The 22,363-nt window shown below is 44.0% G+C and overlaps 1 protein-coding gene across 4 annotated transcripts in view; it reads right to left on the bottom strand.

The window, feature by feature from the left end:
• Positions 1–22,363, bottom strand: part of sptan1 (spectrin alpha, non-erythrocytic 1) — a 123,093-nt gene that overhangs the window by 1,818 nt on the left and 98,912 nt on the right. For all 4 annotated transcript variants that reach the window (XM_061698168.1, XM_061698169.1, XM_061698170.1 and 1 more), the window contains 14 exons: positions 22,249–22,353; positions 16,629–16,837; positions 10,988–11,108; positions 8,397–8,518; positions 8,185–8,317; positions 8,006–8,104; positions 7,768–7,927; positions 7,364–7,440; positions 7,075–7,284; positions 6,661–6,957; positions 5,877–5,989; positions 5,460–5,477; positions 2,603–2,657; positions 376–572 (listed from right to left, as the gene is read on the bottom strand). In XM_061698168.1, coding sequence (XP_061554152.1) covers positions 376–572; positions 2,603–2,657; positions 5,460–5,477; positions 5,877–5,989; positions 6,661–6,957; positions 7,075–7,284; positions 7,364–7,440; positions 7,768–7,927; positions 8,006–8,104; positions 8,185–8,317; positions 8,397–8,518; positions 10,988–11,108; positions 16,629–16,837; positions 22,249–22,353 — 1,916 coding nt within the window. The remainder of the gene's footprint in view (positions 1–375; positions 573–2,602; positions 2,658–5,459; positions 5,478–5,876; positions 5,990–6,660; positions 6,958–7,074; positions 7,285–7,363; positions 7,441–7,767; positions 7,928–8,005; positions 8,105–8,184; positions 8,318–8,396; positions 8,519–10,987; positions 11,109–16,628; positions 16,838–22,248; positions 22,354–22,363) is intronic.

Genomic DNA, 22,363 nt, shown 5'->3' with positions numbered 1-22,363 from the left:
TAGCTACAAGAGCACTAATTAGGAAACACTTTTAATATCGGTCATCCTCACTAGGGTAGCGGGTGGGCTGGAGCCTATCCGAGCCGACTTTGGGCGAGAAGTGGGGTACACCCAGGGCTGGTTGCCAGCCAATCGCAGGGCACATATAGACAACCAACCATTTATGCTCACATTCACACCTATGGACAATTTAGAATCTTCAATGAAGCATGTTTATGGAATGTGGGAGGAAGCCAGAGTACTTGGAGAAAATCCATGCAAGCACAGGGAGAACAGTGTGGTCCAAAACCTGCTCTGGAGAAAGAAAGTGCCTGAAATATTTGCTTGATAATTTAACTGTATTGAATCACAGATTCAGATAGTATTGTGTTGTACCTTGCTTGTATCTGTTGCTCCAAGTTATGCTGCATCCTCATTCCCAGCTGGTCCAATTGGTCCCATTGCTGGGCCAGACCCACTGTGCTGTGCTCGGTGTATTTGTTGTCCAAGATGAGCGCTTCCTCCATAGCTGCGCCCAAGTCTTCAATCTTCTTCAGCTGGCTGCGCATGGCTCGAATCTCCTGGTGTTTACGCTACACAAAAGCATACATCCAACAATCAACCAAACAGTCTTGGGTTTACATTCATCACACATTTTGACACTGCAGCAAGTGCTGCAGCTTGGTTTCTGACCAGACCAAAGAGGTCAGAACATATTACTCCAAATCTAAAGGCTCTACACTGGCTCCCAGTCAGCTTTTATAATAGCCTTACAGTAGTTCTGCTACTGGTCTATAAATCACTAAATGGTTTAGGTCCAGAATACATTAAATACATGCTAATGGAATATATTCTCAGTCGGGCCCCGAGATCTGCCGACTCAGATCAGATAAAGAAGCTCAGAGTCCAAAGCAAATATGATGAAGCGGCTTTTAGCTGTTATGCTACAGGCAAATGGAATAAGACTCTGACTCCGGTCGTACAGGGACCGAACAGCCCGTATCTCCTTCTTCAGCTTGACCACCAACGGGTTCGGGGATTGCCGCCACGACAGGCACCGACCACCTTGCCAGGTGCACATGTGGACACCCTTATGCTTGAACATGGTGTTCGTTATGGACAATCCGTGATGAGCACATTAGTCCAATAACAGAACACCGCTCGGGTTCTGATCAGGGGGGCCTTCCAAGTCTCACTGTCATTGCCCACGTGAGCATTGAAGTCCCCCAGCAGAACAATGGAGTCCCCAGTGGGAGCGCTCTCCAGCACCCCCTCCAAGGACTCCAAAAAGGGTGGGTACACTGAACTGCTATTTGGTGCATAGGCACAAACAACAGTCAGGGCCCGTCGCCCCACCCGAAGGCGGAGGGAGGCTACCCTCTCGTCCACCGGGGTGAACCCCAACGTTCAAGTGCCAAGCTGGGGGGCAATAAGTATACCCACACCTGCTTGGCACCTCTCACGGTGGACAACTCCAGAGTGAAAGAGAGTCCAACCCCTCTCAAGAGGACTGGTACCAGAGCCCAAGCTGTGTGTGGAGGCGAGTCCGACTATATGTCGTCGGAACTTCTCGACCTCACACACCAGGTCGGGCTCCTTCCCTGCCAGAGAGGTGACATTCCACATCCCTAGAGCCAGCTTCTGTAGCCGGGGGACGGATCGCCAAGGTCCCTCCCTTCGGCCACCGCTCAGCTCGCACTGCACCCATCCCACAGGTGGTGAGCCCATGACATTCCACGTTCCCCTTTCGAGCTGGGTCCCGGCCAGGCCACTATGCGCTCGCCTTCGAGCCCCACCTCCAGGCCTGGTTCCACAGGGGGGCCCCGACCCGCGTCCGGGCAAGGGATACCTCGATCCACTTATATTTTTCATCATAAGAGTCTTTTTACTCGTGCTTTGTCTGGTCCCTCATCTAGGACCTGTTTGCCACAGGTGACCCTAGCAGGGGCGTGAAGCCTCAGAGAACGTAGCTCCTAGGATCATTGGTACACACAAACTCCTCCACCACGATACAGTGATGGCTTCCAGGAGGGGGTTTGATATTGATACTGGTTATAAAGAACCCAGAGTCAAATGTTAATTTTAGTCTATGCTGTGGGCTGCTAAGAAAATGGATGTTCATAATTTGGACACCTTTTATTTAAACCATGCAAACCTTTTTGACCCAGCCTCCTAAATGAATCGGAATAGAGAATTGTTTGGAACCAGAATTGCTCAAATTCAAACGATGCCCAACCCTAATTGCGATTTAAAAAACACGTACAGGGAGAATGCACTACATGCGGGCCCCCCATTTTGTCTCATCTTTTTAAGTGGGAGAAGTTGCACAATTGGTGGCTGACTAAATACTTTTTTGCCCCACTGTTCTTGTTGATCAATGAGGTGGCTTTGCATTGACTATGTTTGAGCACAGGGGTGTAGTTCATTTTCTCTGCAGTTAACTTATCCCTATTCAACATGTCCTTATAAAGCAGTTGGTGAGGTTTGTTAGACTGTGCTATGCACTTTTCCAGGTGGAAGAAAGATTACCTCGAGTTTTTAGGAATTCGATTTTTTAGTACTCCTGCTTAATTATTTGGTACAGAAGAAGAATTTGACATGATTGATTGATGGTCTTGTTTACCTTCGTGGCCTCCAGCTGGGATTCAAGTGTACCAGACTCTTCCACCATACATGACCTGACACACAAAGGGATTTTCAAAAGTAAGAAAAAGAAAATGCAATAATTTCACATTTCTTAACAACCCCTTTCCAGAAACATTCATCAACAATGTCCATCCAGGGGCTTACTTGATTTTAGACACTAATCAAGAGCCACGAGAGAAAATAAGTACATTAACTCATGTATGACTGCTGGTTTTTAAAACAGATTCAGACAGATTAGTATTCAATTAAAACATGAACACAAGGTAACCTAACATGCCAAATATTTTCTTTCATAACTTTATTTTGGGAAACGCTAAAACAATAACTGTGAGCAGGGGCTGGACCAGTGAGCTTTAATCAATTTTCGCACTGAACAAGAACACATTTCATCATTTTGATGACTACATTGACTTTTAATTGAATTCTCATGAATTAAGTCGTTTTGTTGTTCTTCTGTGTTTACTTATTTTGTGTACGTGAACAAAAATCTAACTTTCAATCAATGGCACATATTGATTGTATTTTGTAGTATGGTATGCCATCGAAGAGGGGTATCAGACATGCGGCCCGCTAGGAAGTACAACGTGGCCCGCAGGATGAATTTGAAAGTGGAAAAAAATACATCACATTGTAATGGTGTGGACGAAGGATCATTTTGAGAATTATTACGGTCATGAAGAGAATGGAATGGTAATAATTCCTTGGTCTTCATAAGTTCATTTAATTTTAAAGTGCAATACTATATGTTTTAGTTCCAAATACCTGTGACTTAAAGTTATTTGCTTTAAAATACAATCATTGTGATCAGTTATTATGCATACAAGTAGATGACAAACTGAGGCAAAATATTCAAGGAGTCTGAGGTTTTGTAAAATCAAAAATCAAAAACATTAAAAAAAAAAAAAAAATCTAAAGATTTTCCTAATGTACTTGCTTTGTTTTGCATTAAAACAAAGGGGGGAAATGTATTATATGATTTTAGTGGTCATCAAATTAGGCTGCATATGGCCAATGAACTACAATGATTTTGACACCACTCATTAAGTTCAAAACTTTTTCGCCCATTAATGCGAGCTATAACTTGTACAATTGAAAAAAGAAAATCTTTTCATGGGGGGGGGGAGTACAAATAATTAACTGAGATAATGTCTTAGAACTGGGGATTATCTGTGTTCAGAATTAATGTTGTATAGGATTTAGCACACGCCTGCCACTATTCAAATTCCCTCTGATTAACATCAAACAAACTTCAGCTGTTCTTGTAGCCTTTTCCTGACATGTTTATAGTCACGTCTTACAGCACAAGCTCATGGTCCAAAGAGAGCTTCCACAGAATGAGAGGGATCTCATTTTTCAAAGATATCAGTCAGGAGTACAAAAGAATTTCCAAGGCTTAAAAGATAAAATGCAACACAGAGAAGATGGTCATCATCAAGTGGAGAAAATATGGCACGACAGTGACATGACCAAGAATTCGATGTCCCTCATAAATTGATGAAATGATGAGAAGAAAACCAGCCAGGGAGGCTGCACAAGAGAAGGAATTGCAAGAACTGCTGGGAAGTACTGGCTGTTTAGTACATGTAACAACAATCTCCAGTCTTCTTCATATGTCTGAGCTATGGTGTCGGTTCGGTTGGCAAGACGGAATCTTTATCCGTCAAAGAAAAAGCATCAAAGCCAGGCTACATTTTACAAAAAAAAAAAAAAACAACAATACTTGAAATCTTCCAAACGCATGTGGGAAAATGTTTTATGGGCCGATAAAACCAAGGTTGAATTTCTTGGCCATAATTCCCCAAAATATGTTTGGTGCAAACGCAACACTAATCATCACCCAAAAAATAAATAAAAAAACACTGCACATAAGTGTACAGTTGTTGTGGGGCAGCATGACGCTCTGGGAAGGTTTTTCTTCACCTGGAATTGGGACCTCATTCAAAGTTGAGGGAATTTTAAAAACTGTTCTAATTGCCGGTGGGCGTTCAAAACCTTCAGGCTTCTGCTAGAAAGGAACAAATGTCTGGAAAAGCCTACCAGAACATCTAAACCTTATTTGGGGTTAATCAGAGGCACTTTAAATGATGACAGGTGTGTGCCGACTCCCATTTAACATGAGTTTGACTGTGATTGGTTAATTCTGACCACAACAGATCCCCGGTTATAAGAGGGTGTGCACTTGTGCAACTATACTATCGCAGTTGTTTATTTTACTTCCCCTTTCACAAAATTTTTCTCTATTGAGGTGTAGCGGTCACATTAATCGTCGAAAAGGTTTTGAAATGATTTAGCTTGGTCTATTTTCTTCCCATAACACATTACTAGAGAATCTGAAAAGGGGTGTTTAGACATTGCCACCGTATGTTGAGCACTATAAGTGAGTAAAATCCATGTTTTCAATATGCCTTCCGTTTCATCATTTCTATTGGTAATTTCTTCAGTGGGTTTGAAAAACTAGCTAAATCATTTGGTGAATTAGGTTATATGCTATGATAGCACTGGACGTTTACAAACAGGATTACATTCCTGTTTTCTAACAAATCTAGCCATGGCTCCTAAATTAAAAGGAAACATTTTATGTGTAAAGCTCTAAGATATATGCAATTACATTTTAAATAGGGCTGTCAATGATTCATTCTTCAAATCAGATAAATCACACTTTTGAATTTTGCATAATCACAATCGTCAAATATACCACACATTTTATATACAATATACCACGCATTTTGTGATACTTTTTTTGTGACTAATCAGCCCTACTTTTAAAACAAGGTATTGCCATCAGTCTTTTTTCTTCCTGTTGCATTGCAAAGACTACAGACACAGACACTAACCCATCCAGAAGATATGTCCTGGTTTGCAACATTTCCCAAGCAACAGCGAGGATTCCACCGAGGAATAGGAGGGAGATAGAGTGGGGAAGGAAGAGAAAAAGAAAAAAAAACTTAAAATGATGTAGCACTTTTAAAATTAAAACAATTTTAAATTATTTCATATCTCATTTTGTCACAAGTATTATTGGTGAATCTTTTTTTCAAGGTACATGCAAAGGTGGGTGGTGTTATTTGCTATATAAAATGTGATTGCTGCAAATGAAAGATGGAAATATGGTTGTGAACTTATGTTTCTAGGAATATATTGATTTTAAATAAAAACAATTTCCCTAAAAGCCATAGTGCAAGTGGATATAACATGTTCCATACAAAACCATTTTAATAAAAAAGGGACTTGCTCAAAGATGCCTACTCTACCTCGTCTCCTGCAGCCATTGGTGGAAAGCATTGGCATGCTGTGCAAACTCCTGTCGTAACTTGTCATTTTCCTCCTGCCTTCGCTGCTCTTTCTGCAGTTCCAGTTCTCGCTCCTGCATTCACAAACGAGAAAGGTTACGTAAATCGGCGTTTTTATGACGTGGGGGGTGGGACCAAAAAAAACCCCAAACGGAGTTTCGAGATAGTTTATTTTGAAACATTTTACAATTCACATTGTGTTAAATGTAAATTCAATATATGTCAGAAAACAATATTAACACATGACAAATTACGGTCATATTCATATCATTATTAATGTCATATCTTGAGCAAATTTGTCATAATCTTATGCTACTAAGAAAGCAAAGTGTGTATCAAACTTTTAGTCCTTCGCATTAGTCATTACCCAAGAAGTAGCTCTCAGTTTCAAAAAGGTTGAGACAGCCTGGTTTAGACAGTTCATTTCCTTGTCTAATTTAAAAGTAGTGCTTTGCCGCCATCTCGAGTATTTAGAGGCAATTAACCTTTTTGGGGGGCGGGCGTCAATTACTGGCAGATTTTCACTATTCACGGCATGGCTTGGTCCCTTTTTGCAATCTAGTATGATTACACAGGCACTCCCTTGCTACCAACACCCCATCACTGTCTACCACCTGTTGTTTTTGCCAATTCTGCCTCATATGTTGTATTTGGGGATTGCAATGACATACTGTGATGCATAATCCAGAAACCAATAAAAGATGTGAAATAGATAGCCTATATAGTAAATACTTAATGCGCATACCTTGATTATCTTCTGCAGGTTTCTCCATGTTTCTTCTAAAGCTTCCATTGTAAACCAGGTGTAGGGGTTGGACAGCACTTGGTAATTCTTGATCTGCAAGTCTAGTTCAGCCAGCTGGTTGAAATCTGTCTGGGCTGAGGTCAGCGAGGAGCGGAAGGCCTCATGGGCTTCACGCAGCGCACGAATCTCTTCCAGAGAATTGCACCTCACTGGGTCTGTCAGATCCTCCTCTGCATTCTCAAACCAACTGTTAAAGGCTGATGCCTTTTTGGCAAATGTTAGAAACAAGTCCTCAACCTGGGTGGGAAGAAAAACATTCTGAGTTATGACCTGTGCATCTTGGCACCCATCCAACAGACTAACCTAAAACAATCCCAACACCTACAACAACAACCCACCCTCTGGGCTCTTTACCTTTCGGAAATGCTGTTGAGCCTCCAGGAGCTTCATCTTTCGAGCTTCTGAGTTGGATAGTAACTGGTTCCAGCGCTTCATTAAGGCAGCATGACGAGCTTCAATGGCTTTTGCTTGGACATGCTTGGCAGCCAACAACTGGTCTTTGAGAGCTGTGATATTGGTTATGCCCTCCTGCTGGAAGGCTTGAAGACCGGCATCAAATGTCTCCTACAGATCAACAGAACAAACACATCAGTGATGAGAGAAGAAAATACAGTGAAGTTGTACACATTAAAGTTATAAATACCTGCTTGGTGAGTAGCGTCTGTACAGAGGACAGGTCTCTGCCATAGTCATCATTCTTGAGGCTGTTCTCTTTCTCTCCTAAAAAAAACAATAATTAAGTAACCAAGGTGTACATTCACATTATACAAATGGTCCCACTTTTAAATGGTGAACATGAGGCAAAACTTAATTTTAGTTTGTCGTTTCAAGGTTCACAATAGACAGAGTAGTAGACAGACGATATAAAATCATTTGTTAAATTTAGGTTTTACCACTTCCACATGCCCGAAACACACTTTTCAAAACACACCGCAGTGGCCCGTTTTTAGCGGGACGGGCGCTCTCTAAAAAGACATAAGCTTTTGATTCTGGGATAGCATTCTTATTCAAGAGACAGACTGCTTTTCTCAAGTCTTTTTTTCATACCAATCCAAGACTCCACCACATCAGCCTTCCAGTTGAACTGCAGAAAGGCAGAGTTCTCATCCAGCTTCGCCTTTCTCTGAGCAGCTGCCCGATCAAGCTCTGATACTTTGTCTTGGAGAGCTAAAATCTTGCAAGTGATACTGTCCACATGATGGTTGTTCTGTTGAAAAGGGGAACATAAAAATTTAAAACTAGTAAAAAATGTAGCTTCCTTTACGGCCCATTCAACAAATACTACCTTCTTAATGAGATCTTCTCCATTAGCACAAACATCGCTGACTCTGTCTCTGTGTACGGTGAAGTCTGTCTCAAATGCTTCATGTTTTTTAAGCAACCCCTATTAATGAAATATCGACATTTAGAAAAAAATCCATCCCCTTAAACATTTTGAGAATGTGAGACTGGTTAGAAAAATACCTGCACAGCAGCCAGTGTATCTCCATAGTCTTCACCCCCCACCAAATTTAGTTTCTCGTTAATCCATGCTTCTTCTTCTTCCACGTTCGCCACAAACTGCTGGTAGTCCAACGATTCCTCCAGCCTCTGACCCCTAGGTGTAAAACGTAGGAAGTTTCTGTTTATGTACTTGTGCCCTGTGCTGTTAAACTATTTATTTATTTATTTTTTACCTTGCTCCAGATAAGTCTTTGAGCTCCTTCCAGTGGTCAACAAACTGAGACAGTCTCTGCTGTATTTCTTCCTGACCAATGGTGTTGTCATCAGACAGCTTCTTTCCCGTATCCAGCACCGACTGGGAGCATGCAGAATTGGTTACGACCGTTATAAATATAACATTTCCAAATTAAAATTGGTGTCTAGTTGAAAAACTTACAGTTGGTATGGGAAGTATTCAGACCCTCTTAAAATGTTCACGTTATATTGCAGTCATTTGCTGAAATCATTTTTTATTTTTTTTCCTCTCAATGTACACACAGCACGCCAAATTTTGCAGATTAAAAAGGAAAAACTGAAATATCACACAGCCATAAGTATTCAGATCCTTTGCTGTAACACTCATATTTAACATGGGTGCTGTCCATTTCTTCTGATCATCCTTGATATGGTTCTACAGTCATTGGAATCCAGCTGTGTTTGATTATACTGATTGGACTGGATTAGGAAAGCCACACACCAGTCGATATAAGACCTCACAATGCATGTCAGAGCAAATGAGAAGCCTAAGGAAATCCCTGAAGAGCTCAGAGACAGAATTGTGGCAAGGCACAGATCTGGCCTGGGTGACAAAAAAATAATAATAATTCTGCTGCACTTAAATGTTCCTAAGAGCACAGTGGCCTCCATAATCCTTAAATGGAAGACATTTGGGACGACCAGAACCCTTCAAGAGCTGGCCGTCCGGCCAAACTGAGCAACAGGAGAGAAGAGGCTTGGTGAAAGAGGTAAAGAAGAACCCAAAGATCACAGTGGCTGAGCTCCAGAGATGCAGTCGGGAGATGGGAGAAAGTAAACCATCACTGCAGCCCTCCACCAGTCGGAGTTTATGGCAGAGTGGCCTGACGGAAGCCTCTCCTCAGTGGAAGACACGTGAAAGAGATGATGGTTTATTTCTCACCCAAGATGGTGAGAAATAAGATTTTCTGGTATGATGAGATGAGGGGCCCCCCTCTGGAGCCAGGCCTGGAGGTGGGGATCGAAGGCTAGCGGAGCCTGCACCCATGGGGCCCTGCTGGGCACAGCCCGAAAGGGTAACGTGGGTCCCCCTTCCCATGGGCTCCCCACCTGTGGGAGGGGCCATAGGGGTCAGATGCAGCGCGAGGTGGGCAGTGGCTGAAGGCAGGGACCTTGGCAATCCGATCCCCAGCTACAGAAGTTGGCTCAAGGGACGTGGAATGTCACGTCTCTGGCAGGGAAGGAGCCCGAGCTGGTGTGCGAGGTCGAGAAGTTCCGACTAGATATAGTCGGACTCGTCTCCACACACAGTTTGGGCTCTGGAACCAGTCCTCTCGAGATGGGGTTGGACACTCTTCCACTCTGGAGTTGCCCACGGTGAGAGGCGCCTGTACGTTGTGGGGTACATCCCGGCGGACAAGAGTGTAGCCTCCCTCCACCTTCGGGTTGGGGGACGGGTCCTGACTGTTGTTTGTGCCTATGCACCAAATAGCAAATCAGAGTACCCACCCTTTTTGGAGTCGTAAGAGGGGAATCCATCGTTCTGCTGGGGGACTTCAAAGCTCATGTGGGCAATGACAGTGAGACCTAGAATGCCGTGATTGGGAGGAACGGCCCCCCCCAATCAGAACCCGAGTGGTGTGCTGTTATGGGACTTCTGTGCTCATCACGGATTATCCATAACGAACACCATGTTCAAGCATAAGGGTGTCCACCCGTGCACTTAGCACCAGGACACCCTAGGTCGCCGTTCAATGATCGACTTTGTGGTCGTTTCATCGGACTTGCGGCCGCATGTCTTGAAGAGAGGGGCGGAGCTGTTAAACGATCACCACCTGGTGGTGAGTTGGCTATGACCAAAGCGGCATTCCGCTTGGCCAACATTAAATATCGTCTTTGTAGTGTATTCAATTAAATATAGGTCGAACATGATTTGCAAATTATTGTCTTCCGTGTTTATTTATGTTTACACAACGTGCCAACTTCATTGGAATTGGGGTTGTACATGTTATTGTGGTTGTTACTATGACTAGTAAAAAACATGACAGAAATAAAGAATACAAGCATTTTGATCTTGCGCCAGATTAACATGCCCAGTGGCATGCAAATGGGATTTTTCCGAGGCACACTCTCTCTTTCGGGTCAACTGTAGTTTTGAATAACAGAATCTATTCTGAAAAAAAAATATTTTGGGCCTGTGTTTAGATACAAATTATTGCTCCTTATACACAAAATTTTAACAAGTTTATTCGTAAAAAAATCCTTACGTGTTGGACGGACAACCATAGTTCAGCACTGATACAAAGTCACTGAGTAACTAGCAATTTCCTTATTAAACGGACTCTCCGGACAAGATACGTAGTGTATATTACTGTTTGGTAACTGTGCTGACAGCTGGAGAAGCTACTTACAGTATATAAAGAAAGAAACAAAAAACAAATAAGGCAATATGTGCCCTGCGATTGGCTGGCAACAAGTTCAGTTCAGGGGCGTCTCTCGCCCGAAGATAGCTGGGATAGGCTCCAGCAAGCCCGCGACTCTAGTCAGAAAAAGCGGTACAGAAAATGGATGGGACAGATGACTATATTACCTTTATGGCTGGCTCATGGGCTCCCAATTCAGCCTCAAGCCTCTTGTGTTTCTTCTTCAGATTCTGCACTCCAGTCAAGTCACGTCCGTAGTCTTCTGAGCTCACAAGCAACTTCTTCTCTCTGTACAAGGTTGGGATATTAATGCATTCACCCAATGCAATGTTATCTTCAAATATATAAACCTAAAACACGAATTACCTTGATTGAAAATGTACTAATTTTGCCTTACTCCAAAATCATTTGACATCAGTAAGTAAAAGAAAAACATAGATGTTATCGATAGTTATTTAAATTAGATTATTAAATAATTAAAATTCAAGCATTGGGCTTCATAATACTTAACTCAGAAATGCTAGAAACAATAGCATTGCATTTTTCTAAATGTTAGAAATGACCAGTGATGCCGGTAAAGCGTTACTCCAAAATTAGCCAAAATGGCCACCATCTTGAGTAATGTAACGTCACTATATCCAGTAAAGTAATCAGATTACAGTTACTTCATCAAATCAATGATAGTTACTATTGAGTCAACAATGACTCTTAAGCAATTTGTGGCAGATGACTTGAAGCAGCAGCAGCCCATCTGTTCAGTGGCATTTTACCAATTAGACAGACCGCTTTCTGTGTAAAGTATTGAGGAAAATGACTGGGAGGTCAATGTTTATCATACAATGCACAGTGAAGGCGCAGTAAATATAAAAGTGGAAAGAAATGTCGCCACACTACTTTTGTTAATTTCCTTAGTAAAAAGTGTCATTGACTGTTACTTTATTTAAACTAAGAATATAATTTCACTGGCGTGTTACCCGCTCAACGCATTGTGGGTTAATTATTCATGCCAAAGTGCATGGTCAGAAATCGTCATGGGGTCAGGACTGACTCACTGAAGGACTTACAATACTGCACCGCTGACGTTCACATAAGTGCTTCTCCCCCCGTCAATCACACACAGCTTGGCTCGTTAAAGAGCTGCTTAACCCTCATACATCAACTGTACTAATTATGGCTTTTTTTATTGACTTTGATGTATTTCATCGAAGACAAACCATTTAACAAGACAAGAGGGCTGAAATTTTAGTATATATGACTTCAAAATGGCACCACGATGTAATTTCTACATTTATAGATGTAGGAGCTGCTAATTGAACATACGCCTGAGTGAAAATTGGAATAGTGTAGCTCATTGACTCCAATTATAAATCCTATTTTTCGATATACTGTATACCTGATGTGTTATAATGCATGTGTGTATTTGTGCGTGCCTTGGCGATCCGATCCCCGGCTACAGAAGCTGGCTCTAGGGACTTGGAATGTCACCTCTCTGGCAGGGAAGGAGCCCGAGCTGGTGTGTGAGGTCGAGAAGTTCCAACGAGATATAGTCGGGCTCACCTCCACACACGCTTTGGTACCAGTCCTTTCGAGAGGGGTTGGACTCTCTTCCACCCTGGAGTTGCCCACGGTTATTGCTCAGCGACTGTTTTTCTCAATGTCTTTATGTCTCAAAAGTATTCTCTGTCAATTGACTGTTGTCGTACTAGAGCAGCTCCAACTACCGGAGACAAATTCCTTGGTTTTTTTTTGGACATACTTGGCAAAAATATAGATGATTCTGGTAGGCGCCAAGCAGGTGTGGGCATACTTATTGCCCCCCGGCACGGCGCCTGTACGCTGGCGTACATCCCGTTGGACGAGAGGGTAGCCTCCCTCCACCTTTGGGTGGGGGGACGGGTCCTGACTCTTTTTTTTTTTTTTTTCATCACGGATTGTCCATAACGAACGCCATGTTCAAGCATAAGGGTGTCCACGTGCACTTGGCACCAGGTCACCTTGTGTCGCAGTTCGATCGACTGTGGTCATGTCATCGGACTTGAGACCGCATGTCTTGGACACTCGGGTGAAGAGAGGGGTGGAGCTGTCAACTGATCACCACCTGGTGGTGAGTTGGCGCCGATGGTGGGGGAAGATGCCGGTCCGATGTGGCAGGCCCAAACCTATCGTGAGGGTCCACTGGGAACGTCTGGCAGAATCCCCTGTCAGAAGGAGTTTCAACTCCCACCTCAGACAGAACTTTGCTCATGTTCGGGGGCCGCAGCGGACATCGAGTCCAAGTGGACCGTGTTCCGCAACTCCATTGCTGAGGCAGCCGACCGTAGCTGTGGTTGTAAGGTGGTCGGTGCCTGTCGTGGCGCCAATCCCCAACACCAATGGTGAGGGATGCAGTCAAGCTGAAGAAGGAGTCCTAGCTGCTGGGTACCAGCTGGCCAAGCGGAATACAGCTTTGGTCGTCGCTGAAGCAAAAACTCGGGCATGGGAGGAGTTCGGCGCGGCCATGGAGAAAGACTTCTGGACGGCTTCGAAGAAATTCTGGTCCACCATACGGCATCTCAGGAAGGGGAAGCACCATCAACAGTATAGTGAGGATGGGGCACTGCTGACCTCGACTCGGGACGTTGTGAGTCGGTGGGGAGAATACTTCGAAGACCTCCTCAATTCCACCAACACGCCTCAGTTCAGGGAGCAGAGTCTGGGTTCACTGAGACGGGCCCTCTTATCTCTGGGGTTGAGGTCACCGAGGTGGTTAAAAAGCTCCTCAGTGGCAAGGCCCCGGGGGTGGATGAGATTCGCCAAGATGTTGTGGGGCATTCCTGGTTGACACGCCTCTGCTACATCGTGTGGACAGTGCCTCTGGATTGGCAGACTGGGGTGGTGGTCTCCCTTTTTAAGAAGGGGGACCAGAGGGTGTTTTCCAACTACAGGGGGATTACACGTCTCAGCCTCCCCGGTCAGGTCTATTCAGGGCTGCTGGAGAGGAGGGTCCGTCGGGAAGTCGAATCTCAGATTCAGGAGGAGCAGTGTGGTTTTCGTCCTGGCCGTGGAACAGTGGACCAGCTCTACACCCTCAGTCTACATGTGTTTTGTGGACTTGTACTTGGAGAAGGCGTTTGACAGTGTCCCTCGGGGAGTCGTGTGGGGGGTGCTTTGGGAGTATGGGGTACCGAACTCCCTGATACGGGGTCTTCGGTCCCTGTACGACCGGTGTCAGCGTTTGGTCCGCATTGCCGGCAGTAAGTCGGACTCGTTTCCGGTGAGGGTTGGACTCCGCCAAGGCTGCCCTTTGTCACTGATTCTGTTCATAACTTTCATGGACAGAATTTTTAGACCCAGCCAAGGCATAGAGGGGGTCTGGTTTGGTGGCCTCAGTATTGCATCTCTGCTTTTTGCAGATGTGGTTCTGTTGGCTTCCTCAAGCCGTGACCTCCAACTTTCACTGGAGCGGTTCGCAGCAGAGTGTGAAGCGGCTGGGACGAGAATCAGCACCTCCATATCTGAGACCATGGTCCTCAGTCAGAAAAGGGTGGCGTGCCCTCTCCAGGTCATGGATGAAATCCTTCCCCAAGTGGAGGAGTTCAAGTATCTTGGGGTCTTTTTCACAAGTGAGGGAAGAATGGAACGGGTGATCGACAGGCGGATCGGTGCAGTGTCTGCAGTGATGCGGACTTTGTATTGGTCCGTTGTGGTAAACAAGGAGCTAAGCCGAAAGGCAAAGCTCTCGATTTACCGGTCGATCTACGTTCCTACCCTCACCTATGGTCACGAGCTGTGGGTCGTGACCGAAAGAACGAGATCCCAGATACAAGTGGCCGAAATGAGTTTCCTCCGCAGGGTGTCCGGGCTCTCTCTTTGAGATAGGGTGAGAAGCTCAGTCAACCTACAGCCTTGTGGGCCATTTGTGGGTCGTCCTTCAGTTTCTGTGGCCCACATTTACTCAATATGGGCCATACCTTTGCACTTGTCACATAGTGTGGTGTCCAAACCACCGCCCGGGGCCTTTGGGTAACGGGTACAGTTTACATTGTGGATAAATTATAATCCTGCCACTTGGCACCTGCTCAAAGTAACTAAAAAGTTACTCGTAAAGTAACTAAGTTACTTTTTCAAGGTAACTGTGGCAGCACTGGAAATTACAAAGAGAGGCCTTGTGTAATACAGAAACCTATTATGGCACAAGTCTCTCTAAAGACACTGACGTGCAGAGGTGGGACCAAGTCATTGCCCTTACAAAACCGATCAATATTACGTTTTAACTTATTCTATGAAAATCCTATGCTATGATTTAAGGCCTCTTTATACTCCCGCGCCCGCATCGCATCACGTGAATGACGCATTGGGCCGCGTGGCCCCTATGTGGCACTTGACGCACAGACGGCAATAATTGTTGCTGCGCGTAGAATGCCGGAGATCATCTTTCGTGATTGGTCCGTTTTAGTCACATGCTGTGATGACGTACTCAGCGTTCCCCTTGGTTCCACATACCACCTACGCCGTCGCCTTGATCGATTTTGCAGTATAATTAAACATATCATCTGGTCATCTAGGTCAATTTGTTCTAGCAGACACTTTTCCACGGCCGCCATTGTTGTTGCTTTGTTCCTTGTTCCGGAAAGGAAAGTAAAAATGGCTACCCGAAATGGCCATAAAATGCAGAGGAAACTCCACCCTGTGGTGTCCTAGCCAATACCAGCAGTAGAGAACTGCATCACATTTTCAAAACAGCACTCATGGGTTGCGCTCAAGTATAAAGGCAAACTGCGCACGGGACAGCCGCAGTGACGTCAGCGCGGTCGCAGCCCGCACGAGTATAAAGCAGCATTTACTTCTCACTTTATTTCAGAAGTGATTTTAAACAGACTTGTCACAAATAATTTGCATCCAGTAGTGCTGTAATTAGTAGTCAAGTATTTTACTACTTGTATTTGTTTTCCCATGAAACCATTACTTTAGGTAGTGTCTGAAAGAATTACCTCTTGGTCAATTCCTTTACAAGAGTGTGCCGATCTTTAAACTGTTTAAAGAGGAGAACTAACTATAGCAATAGTAGCATGGTACCCTTGGAGCTAATAAATAATACTGTAGTATTGTACTGTAGTATAACAGTAGGTGATACATAGAGGTGTCGAAAAAGGAGCTACGACTTTTGGTTTCTCAGTGCTTTGGTCAAAATAGCAAGTCAATGGGTTCAACAGAAGTCATCACTCATTGCTATTCAAGCCAAGATGCAAGTCTTGTAACATATGAGTCTAAAGTCAGCAAATTCATGACTCAAGTCACATGACAAGTCATGTGACTCCAGTCCACATCTTTGCTGACGTATATTTGCTTCTTTGATCTATAGATGATATTCACAATTGACCAGAGCTCAGAGACAAGCAGTCACAACAGTTTGGGTTCTCTCGAGGGCTGGTACTGACAGGTTTGATCTGGATTGATTTGAACCAAAATGTAAAAAAAAGGTCATAGCAGTGCTATGCTGATGTCCCATTACATGCATGACTTCGTTATTAAAGTCAATCGATGGGATTTTGTTTTATGCTATACGTAGATGGGTCGATGGGTAAGTATTTCACAATGACACCACAACACCCACAAAAGAGTATGATGGAGTAGGTTGGCATGATTTAAGATTGGTGCGTGTTTGCCTTGCGGCATGCCGAAGTGCCTTTTTTATAATACCCTTTTTAGGCCCATGCTTACATCTAAAGTCCTAAAATAAACAAAATGTAAACGGTTTTAAAATTAAAGCGACCTCTGGTCTTTACCAGAAAAAGGAAAAAAACTGAACTGAAAAGTAGGCACGCTTACTTGATCCATGACTCCTCATCATCCAAGTCCCTGAAGAATTGATGCAGGCGGTGAGACTCGTTGAGCTTTGCATGGCGGCTGGCTGCCATGCTCTTTATTTTATTGAAACGACCATTGACCGCGCCACGCTTGTCCTTCACTTGAGAGGTGTCAAAAGCACTGCTGACCATCAGACTGTCAGCCTGGCCATTTAGATCTTTCAGACGATCCTGAAGAGGAAAGGGACAGTATATGAGCTGGGTGTGTACAAAACTTTAAATTAAAAATACTTAGAGGTACTCAACTCTAGATATCAAAACTTCCTGTTATATTGTAAATGTACATATCTTCTGCATCTGATGCAGTTTACTTACACTGAACAAAAATATCAACGCCTGTTAGATATATTGTAGAAGTTATCATTTATTTGCTTAGCTTGCATTAGTATTATGGACAATGTTTAGAAAGAAAGATGTCTCGCCTTCAAGAAGATGACTCAGCAGGAATCATCTGAGAGAAGGACGTGGCCGGGACGTGGCAGGTGCCATGTTTTCACCTTGAAACCCTACCCTTAGTGTGTTGTGTCTTGTAGCTTAGTACGTTATGTCTTGTAAACTTAGAAACCTCCCTATTTTCAAATAAATGCAGGAGCGACGGGAGAGATTGTTTAGAGCGTGTTGAGAGGCTGTAACCTGAACAATCTCCCATGCGCCCTCCTCATGAGTAAAATGACCAACGTCTTCATTCCTTTTGTGTTTATTCATTATAATGTTTGGTGAGATAAATCCAACAACGCCACACTTGTTTTTGCTCCCATTTTTCGTGAGCTGGACTCCACAAGATCGAAAACTTTTTCTACATACACAAAAGGCCATTTCCCTCAAATATTGTTCACAAATCTGTGTTAGTGAGCATTTCTCCTTTGTCAAGATAATCCATCCCTCCTCACAGTTGTTGCATATCAAGATGCTGATGGGACAACATGATTATTGCACAGGTGTGCCATAGGCTGGCCACAATAACAGGCCACTCTGAAATGTGCAGTTTTATCACACAGCACAATGGCACAGATGAAGCCACAGAACTTCTGAGGGAGCATGCAATTGGCATGCTGACTGCAGGAATGTCCACCAGAACGAACAGAGGTGCATTTTATTGATGGCATTTTGCATGGACATAGATACCGTGACGGGATCCTGAGGCCCCTTCTGCCATTCATCCACAAACATCACCTCATGTTGCAGCATGATAATGCACGGCCCCATGTTGCAAGGATCTGTACACAATTCCTGGAAGCTGAAAACATCCCAGTTCTTGTATGGCCAGCATACTCCCCGGACATGTCCCTCATTGAGGATGTTTGGGATGCTCTGGATCGGCATATACGACAGCCTGTTCCAGTTCCTGCCAATATCCAGCAACTTCGCACAGCCATTGGAAAGGAGTGGACCAACATTTCACAGGCCACAAATCAACAACTTGATCAACGATATGCAAAGGAAATGTGTTGCACTGCAGCAGATGGTGGTCTTACCAGATACTGACTGGTTTTCTGACCCCCCCAGACCCTCACAATAAAGCAAAACTGCACATTTCAGAGTGGTGTTTTATTGCGGCCAGCCTAAGGCACACCTGTGCAATAATCATGCTGTCTTATCAGCATCTTGATATGCCACACCTGTGAGGTGGGATGGATTAACTCGACAAAGGAGAAATGCTCACTAACACAGATTTAGATTTTTGAACAACATTTGAGGGAAATGGCTTTTGTGTATGTAGAAAAAGTTTTAGATCTTTGAATCCAGCTTACGAAAAATGGGAGTGTTGCGTTTATATTTTTGTTCAGTGTACATGGGATGAAGTATTCTTAAAAAACTAAAAACACTGCACTGTGCATCATCAACATGCTTTTGTGATGGAACAGTTTTGCTGTGCAACAGGGGAGTTGGAAATACTCCCTTTGCTTTTTTTACATTTTTTAATTATTGTGATGTTTATTGAAAATGCAGCCGGACAGAAAAGGCTTTCAGAGGACAGACAGAGGGACAGAACGGACAAGGGGGAATACAACAGCAGAACAGTAGTGAGACAGTCTTGCTATTTGACCAAAAGTAACGTTACAACAGTCAAATAGTGTTCTTATTTGGATGGGGGGGCACACCTTGGCTCTCTTTTTCCCCACATGCTTTTATATAGATATCCTCTGCAAATCGCCAAGCAATGAGCACAGACAAATGAAAAAACCTGAAGTTTCCGGTCTGGTAGGGAAAAACCATCAGAAGCACTGGGATTCCTGCACCAAGTGTGCAGGAGATGATACAAATGTCATCCCATAATTTTTGAGTGGTGCAAGAGATTTAAAGAGTGACTTGAGGATATGGAAGACGACCCCAGGAATGGAACCTTCAAATGAGCAGGACTGAGGTCAACGTTTACCGTTTAGCGGGCAGATAGTGCGTGGCGATCGTCGGTTGAGAGTTTAGGCCTGACAGTGACTCAACCTACACCCCAAGACATTGTGTGGATGAGACAACCTGACCCTCCACTCCACACTGCACATCTAGACTCCCCGCCAAGATCCCACCGTCAACTCCATCCTTCTGGCTCTACTCCAGGACAAGCTCTCCCAGCTAAATGTTCCTGACCCTGGAGGTTGATCACAGACTTGCTGATGGACCGGAAGCAGCATGAGCGGCTCGGTAAGACTGTCACGGACATTCGGACCATCAGCACCGGATCTCCTCAGTGATGTGGTCGACACCACGCTCATCTCGGACGGTGATGAGTCTGCCTACAGGAGGGAGGTGGACCGGCTGGTGTCATGGTGCAACAGCAACAACCTGGATCTCAACACTCAGGAAAGAAAAAAGAGATGATCGTGTACTTCAGGAAAGACAGCCCCACGGTGCCCCCTCACCCTCAGAGGCCCCTCCCATCTTCATCGTGGACTTCTTCCGCTTCCTGGGCACAGGCATCACCTGGGACCTCAAGTGAGAGTCAACAATCAGCTCCCACCAACAAAAAAGCCCAGCAGAAGATGTTCTTCCTGGAGCAGCTGAGGAAACTCAAGCAGCCAACCAAGATGTTGGTACAGTTCTATAAGGCAATCATCGAGTCCATCCTCACCTTGTCCATCACCATGTGGTACACTGATACCACTGCCACAGACATTCACGGTAGCGCACTGTGCATGCTTCTGAGAAAGTGGTTAGCTATAGACTCCCGTCCATTCAGGACCGGTACGTCTCCAGGATCTGGGGGCGTTCAGGTCGGATTACAGCTGACCCCACTCACCCTGCACACAGCCTGTTGGACCCTCTCTTCTCAGGCAAGAGGCTATGGTAAATTCGGACCAGAATCTCCCGCCACATGAACAGCTTCTTCCTTTCAGACTCATGAACACTAAGTAAGTCGGTATCACCTATTTTCACTTCACACTTACACCTGATCCTTATGGCACATTTTCTCTTTTTAGTCTATTCATATTTTTATTACCATTTATAGTCCCTCCAAATGTATTGGAACAGCAAGGAGACATTTGGGTTGCAGATCAAAAGATGACTATGAGACGTGCATGGTATTTACATCTAGATGTGTTAAACAACTCAGGACACAGCACCTTTTGTTTGAACCCACCCACTTTTCAAGTATTGGAACATGTGACTGATTGGTGTTTCTAGTTGCTCAGGTGTTGCCTTTTAGATTGATTGCTAAAACAGATAGTTCTTGTTTGTGGTTTTACCTGTGAAAATTGCATTTGCTGTTAAACAAACATGACCAGAGCTGTCTATGGGATAAAAGCAAACCATTTTGAAGCTGAGAGAAGAGGGAAAATTGATCAGAGCTATTGCACAAACATTGGGCATAGCCAATACAACAAATTGGAATGTCCTGAAAAATAAAGAAACTACTGGTCTACTGAGCAACAAACAAACAGATCAGCCAAATGTATCAACAGCCGTTGATGACAGAAACATTGTAAGAGCTGTGAAGAAACACCCAAAGACAGCAGTCAGTGACATCACTGCCAACCTCCACAGGGCAGGGGTGAAGGTATCTCAATCCACTGCTCGAAGAAGACTTTGAGAGATAAAACACACAGGCGATACCACAAGATGCACACCACTCATCAGGAAAAGGAATGGGAAGGCCAGATTGGATTTTGCAAAGAAGTACAGAGATGAGCCACAAAAGTTTTGAAACAAAGTTTTATAGACTGATGAGACCAAGCTTAACCTCTACCAAAGTGATGGAAAGGCCAAAGTATGGAGAATGAAAGGCTCTGCTTATGATCCAAAACACACAAGCTCATCTGTGAAGCATGGTGGAGTAATGTCATGGCTTGGGCTTGCATGGCTGCTTCTGGAATGGGCTCACTAGTCTTTATAGATGATGTAACTCATGATGGGACCAGCAGAAGGAATTCTGAAGTCTACAAAAACACTTTGTCTGGCAATTTACAGAAAAATGCATCCAAACTAATCGGGAGAAGCTTCATCATGCAACAAGACAATGACCCACAAACCACTGCCAACACAACAAAAGACTTCATCAGTGGAAGGTCTTAGATTGGCCAAGTCAATCACCAGACCTTAACCCAACAGAGCATGCATTTTACCTCCTGAAGAGGAGACTGAAGGGAGAAACCCCCAGACAAAAGACCTGAAAGAGGCTGCAGTAAAGACCTGGAAAAGCATTTCAAATGAAGAATGGAACACTCTGGTGAAGTCAGTGGGTCACAGGCTTGATGCAGTTATTGCAAGTATGGGTTATGCCACACCAAATATAAAATGCTATTCACTTTAAGTTAATTTAATGTCTGTTCCAAGACTTTTTCTAACTTGAAAAGTGGTGGGCTTCAACCAAAAGGTGCTCTGTCCCAAATAGTTTAACATATCTAGATGTAAATACCAAGAAATAAAAGATGGAATTCTTAACTTTTGTCTCATTCATCTTTTGCTCTGAAACCCTTCAGTATACAACAAAAAGAAAGGGATTGACCTTGCCATTCCAATACTTTCGGAGGGGACTATACGTTTCATGTTGCACCATCGCACCGAAAGAAAATTCAGTTGTGAATGTCCCTTTAATTAGCAAATTGCAGTAAAATTTATTTTAATTCTGAAATAAGGTGGGCATAAACCGGGAAAACGTCTGGAAGATTGATCACCAGAAGAATCGACGTATGCAAGTGTGTCATATCATCTCATGCCTTGAAACGGAATCAGACTTCTAGGGAGAGTCATCATGGGTCTTCGAGTACAACCCGGAGACCTAACACCAGAGCCTTTAGTGGAAGAGTCTGATGTCCCCAAGGCAGAGGAAGCAAGACAAGTCGAAGTCATGTGATCGCATTCTTTGATGGAAATACAATGACCTTGGTGATGGAGAATATCTATAGACACATCATCTCTGTTGCATATTCTTACTTTTCCCTCCATTTTATCAAATAAAGTTCGAGGTAATATAGGTCACAACGGTGGAAAAGGTTTTCAAATTATCTACCTTGGCTTTAGTTTCATTATGTAACAAACCTTGCCTTTGAACAGGTGTGTACAGACATTTGGCATCCACTATACTGTCCTACACTGTACTTATTACATGCATACCTGCCTGTCAGCCTGCCTACCTACCAACCTACCTCATGGGCAGAAATATCAGCCTCCAGCAGCTGGTGTTTTTTCAGCAGGTTGTTGACTGAGGCCAGATCTTTACCATAGTCCTCTGAAGCAAGAAGTGCTTCTACCTGAAAAGCA

Source organism: Phycodurus eques, chromosome 15, assembly GCF_024500275.1.
Source record: "Phycodurus eques isolate BA_2022a chromosome 15, UOR_Pequ_1.1, whole genome shotgun sequence".
Taxonomy (NCBI): domain Eukaryota; kingdom Metazoa; phylum Chordata; class Actinopteri; order Syngnathiformes; family Syngnathidae; genus Phycodurus; species Phycodurus eques.
The sequence above is the reverse complement of the archived record's forward strand: the minus strand, read 5'-3'. Positions and strand labels throughout refer to the sequence as shown.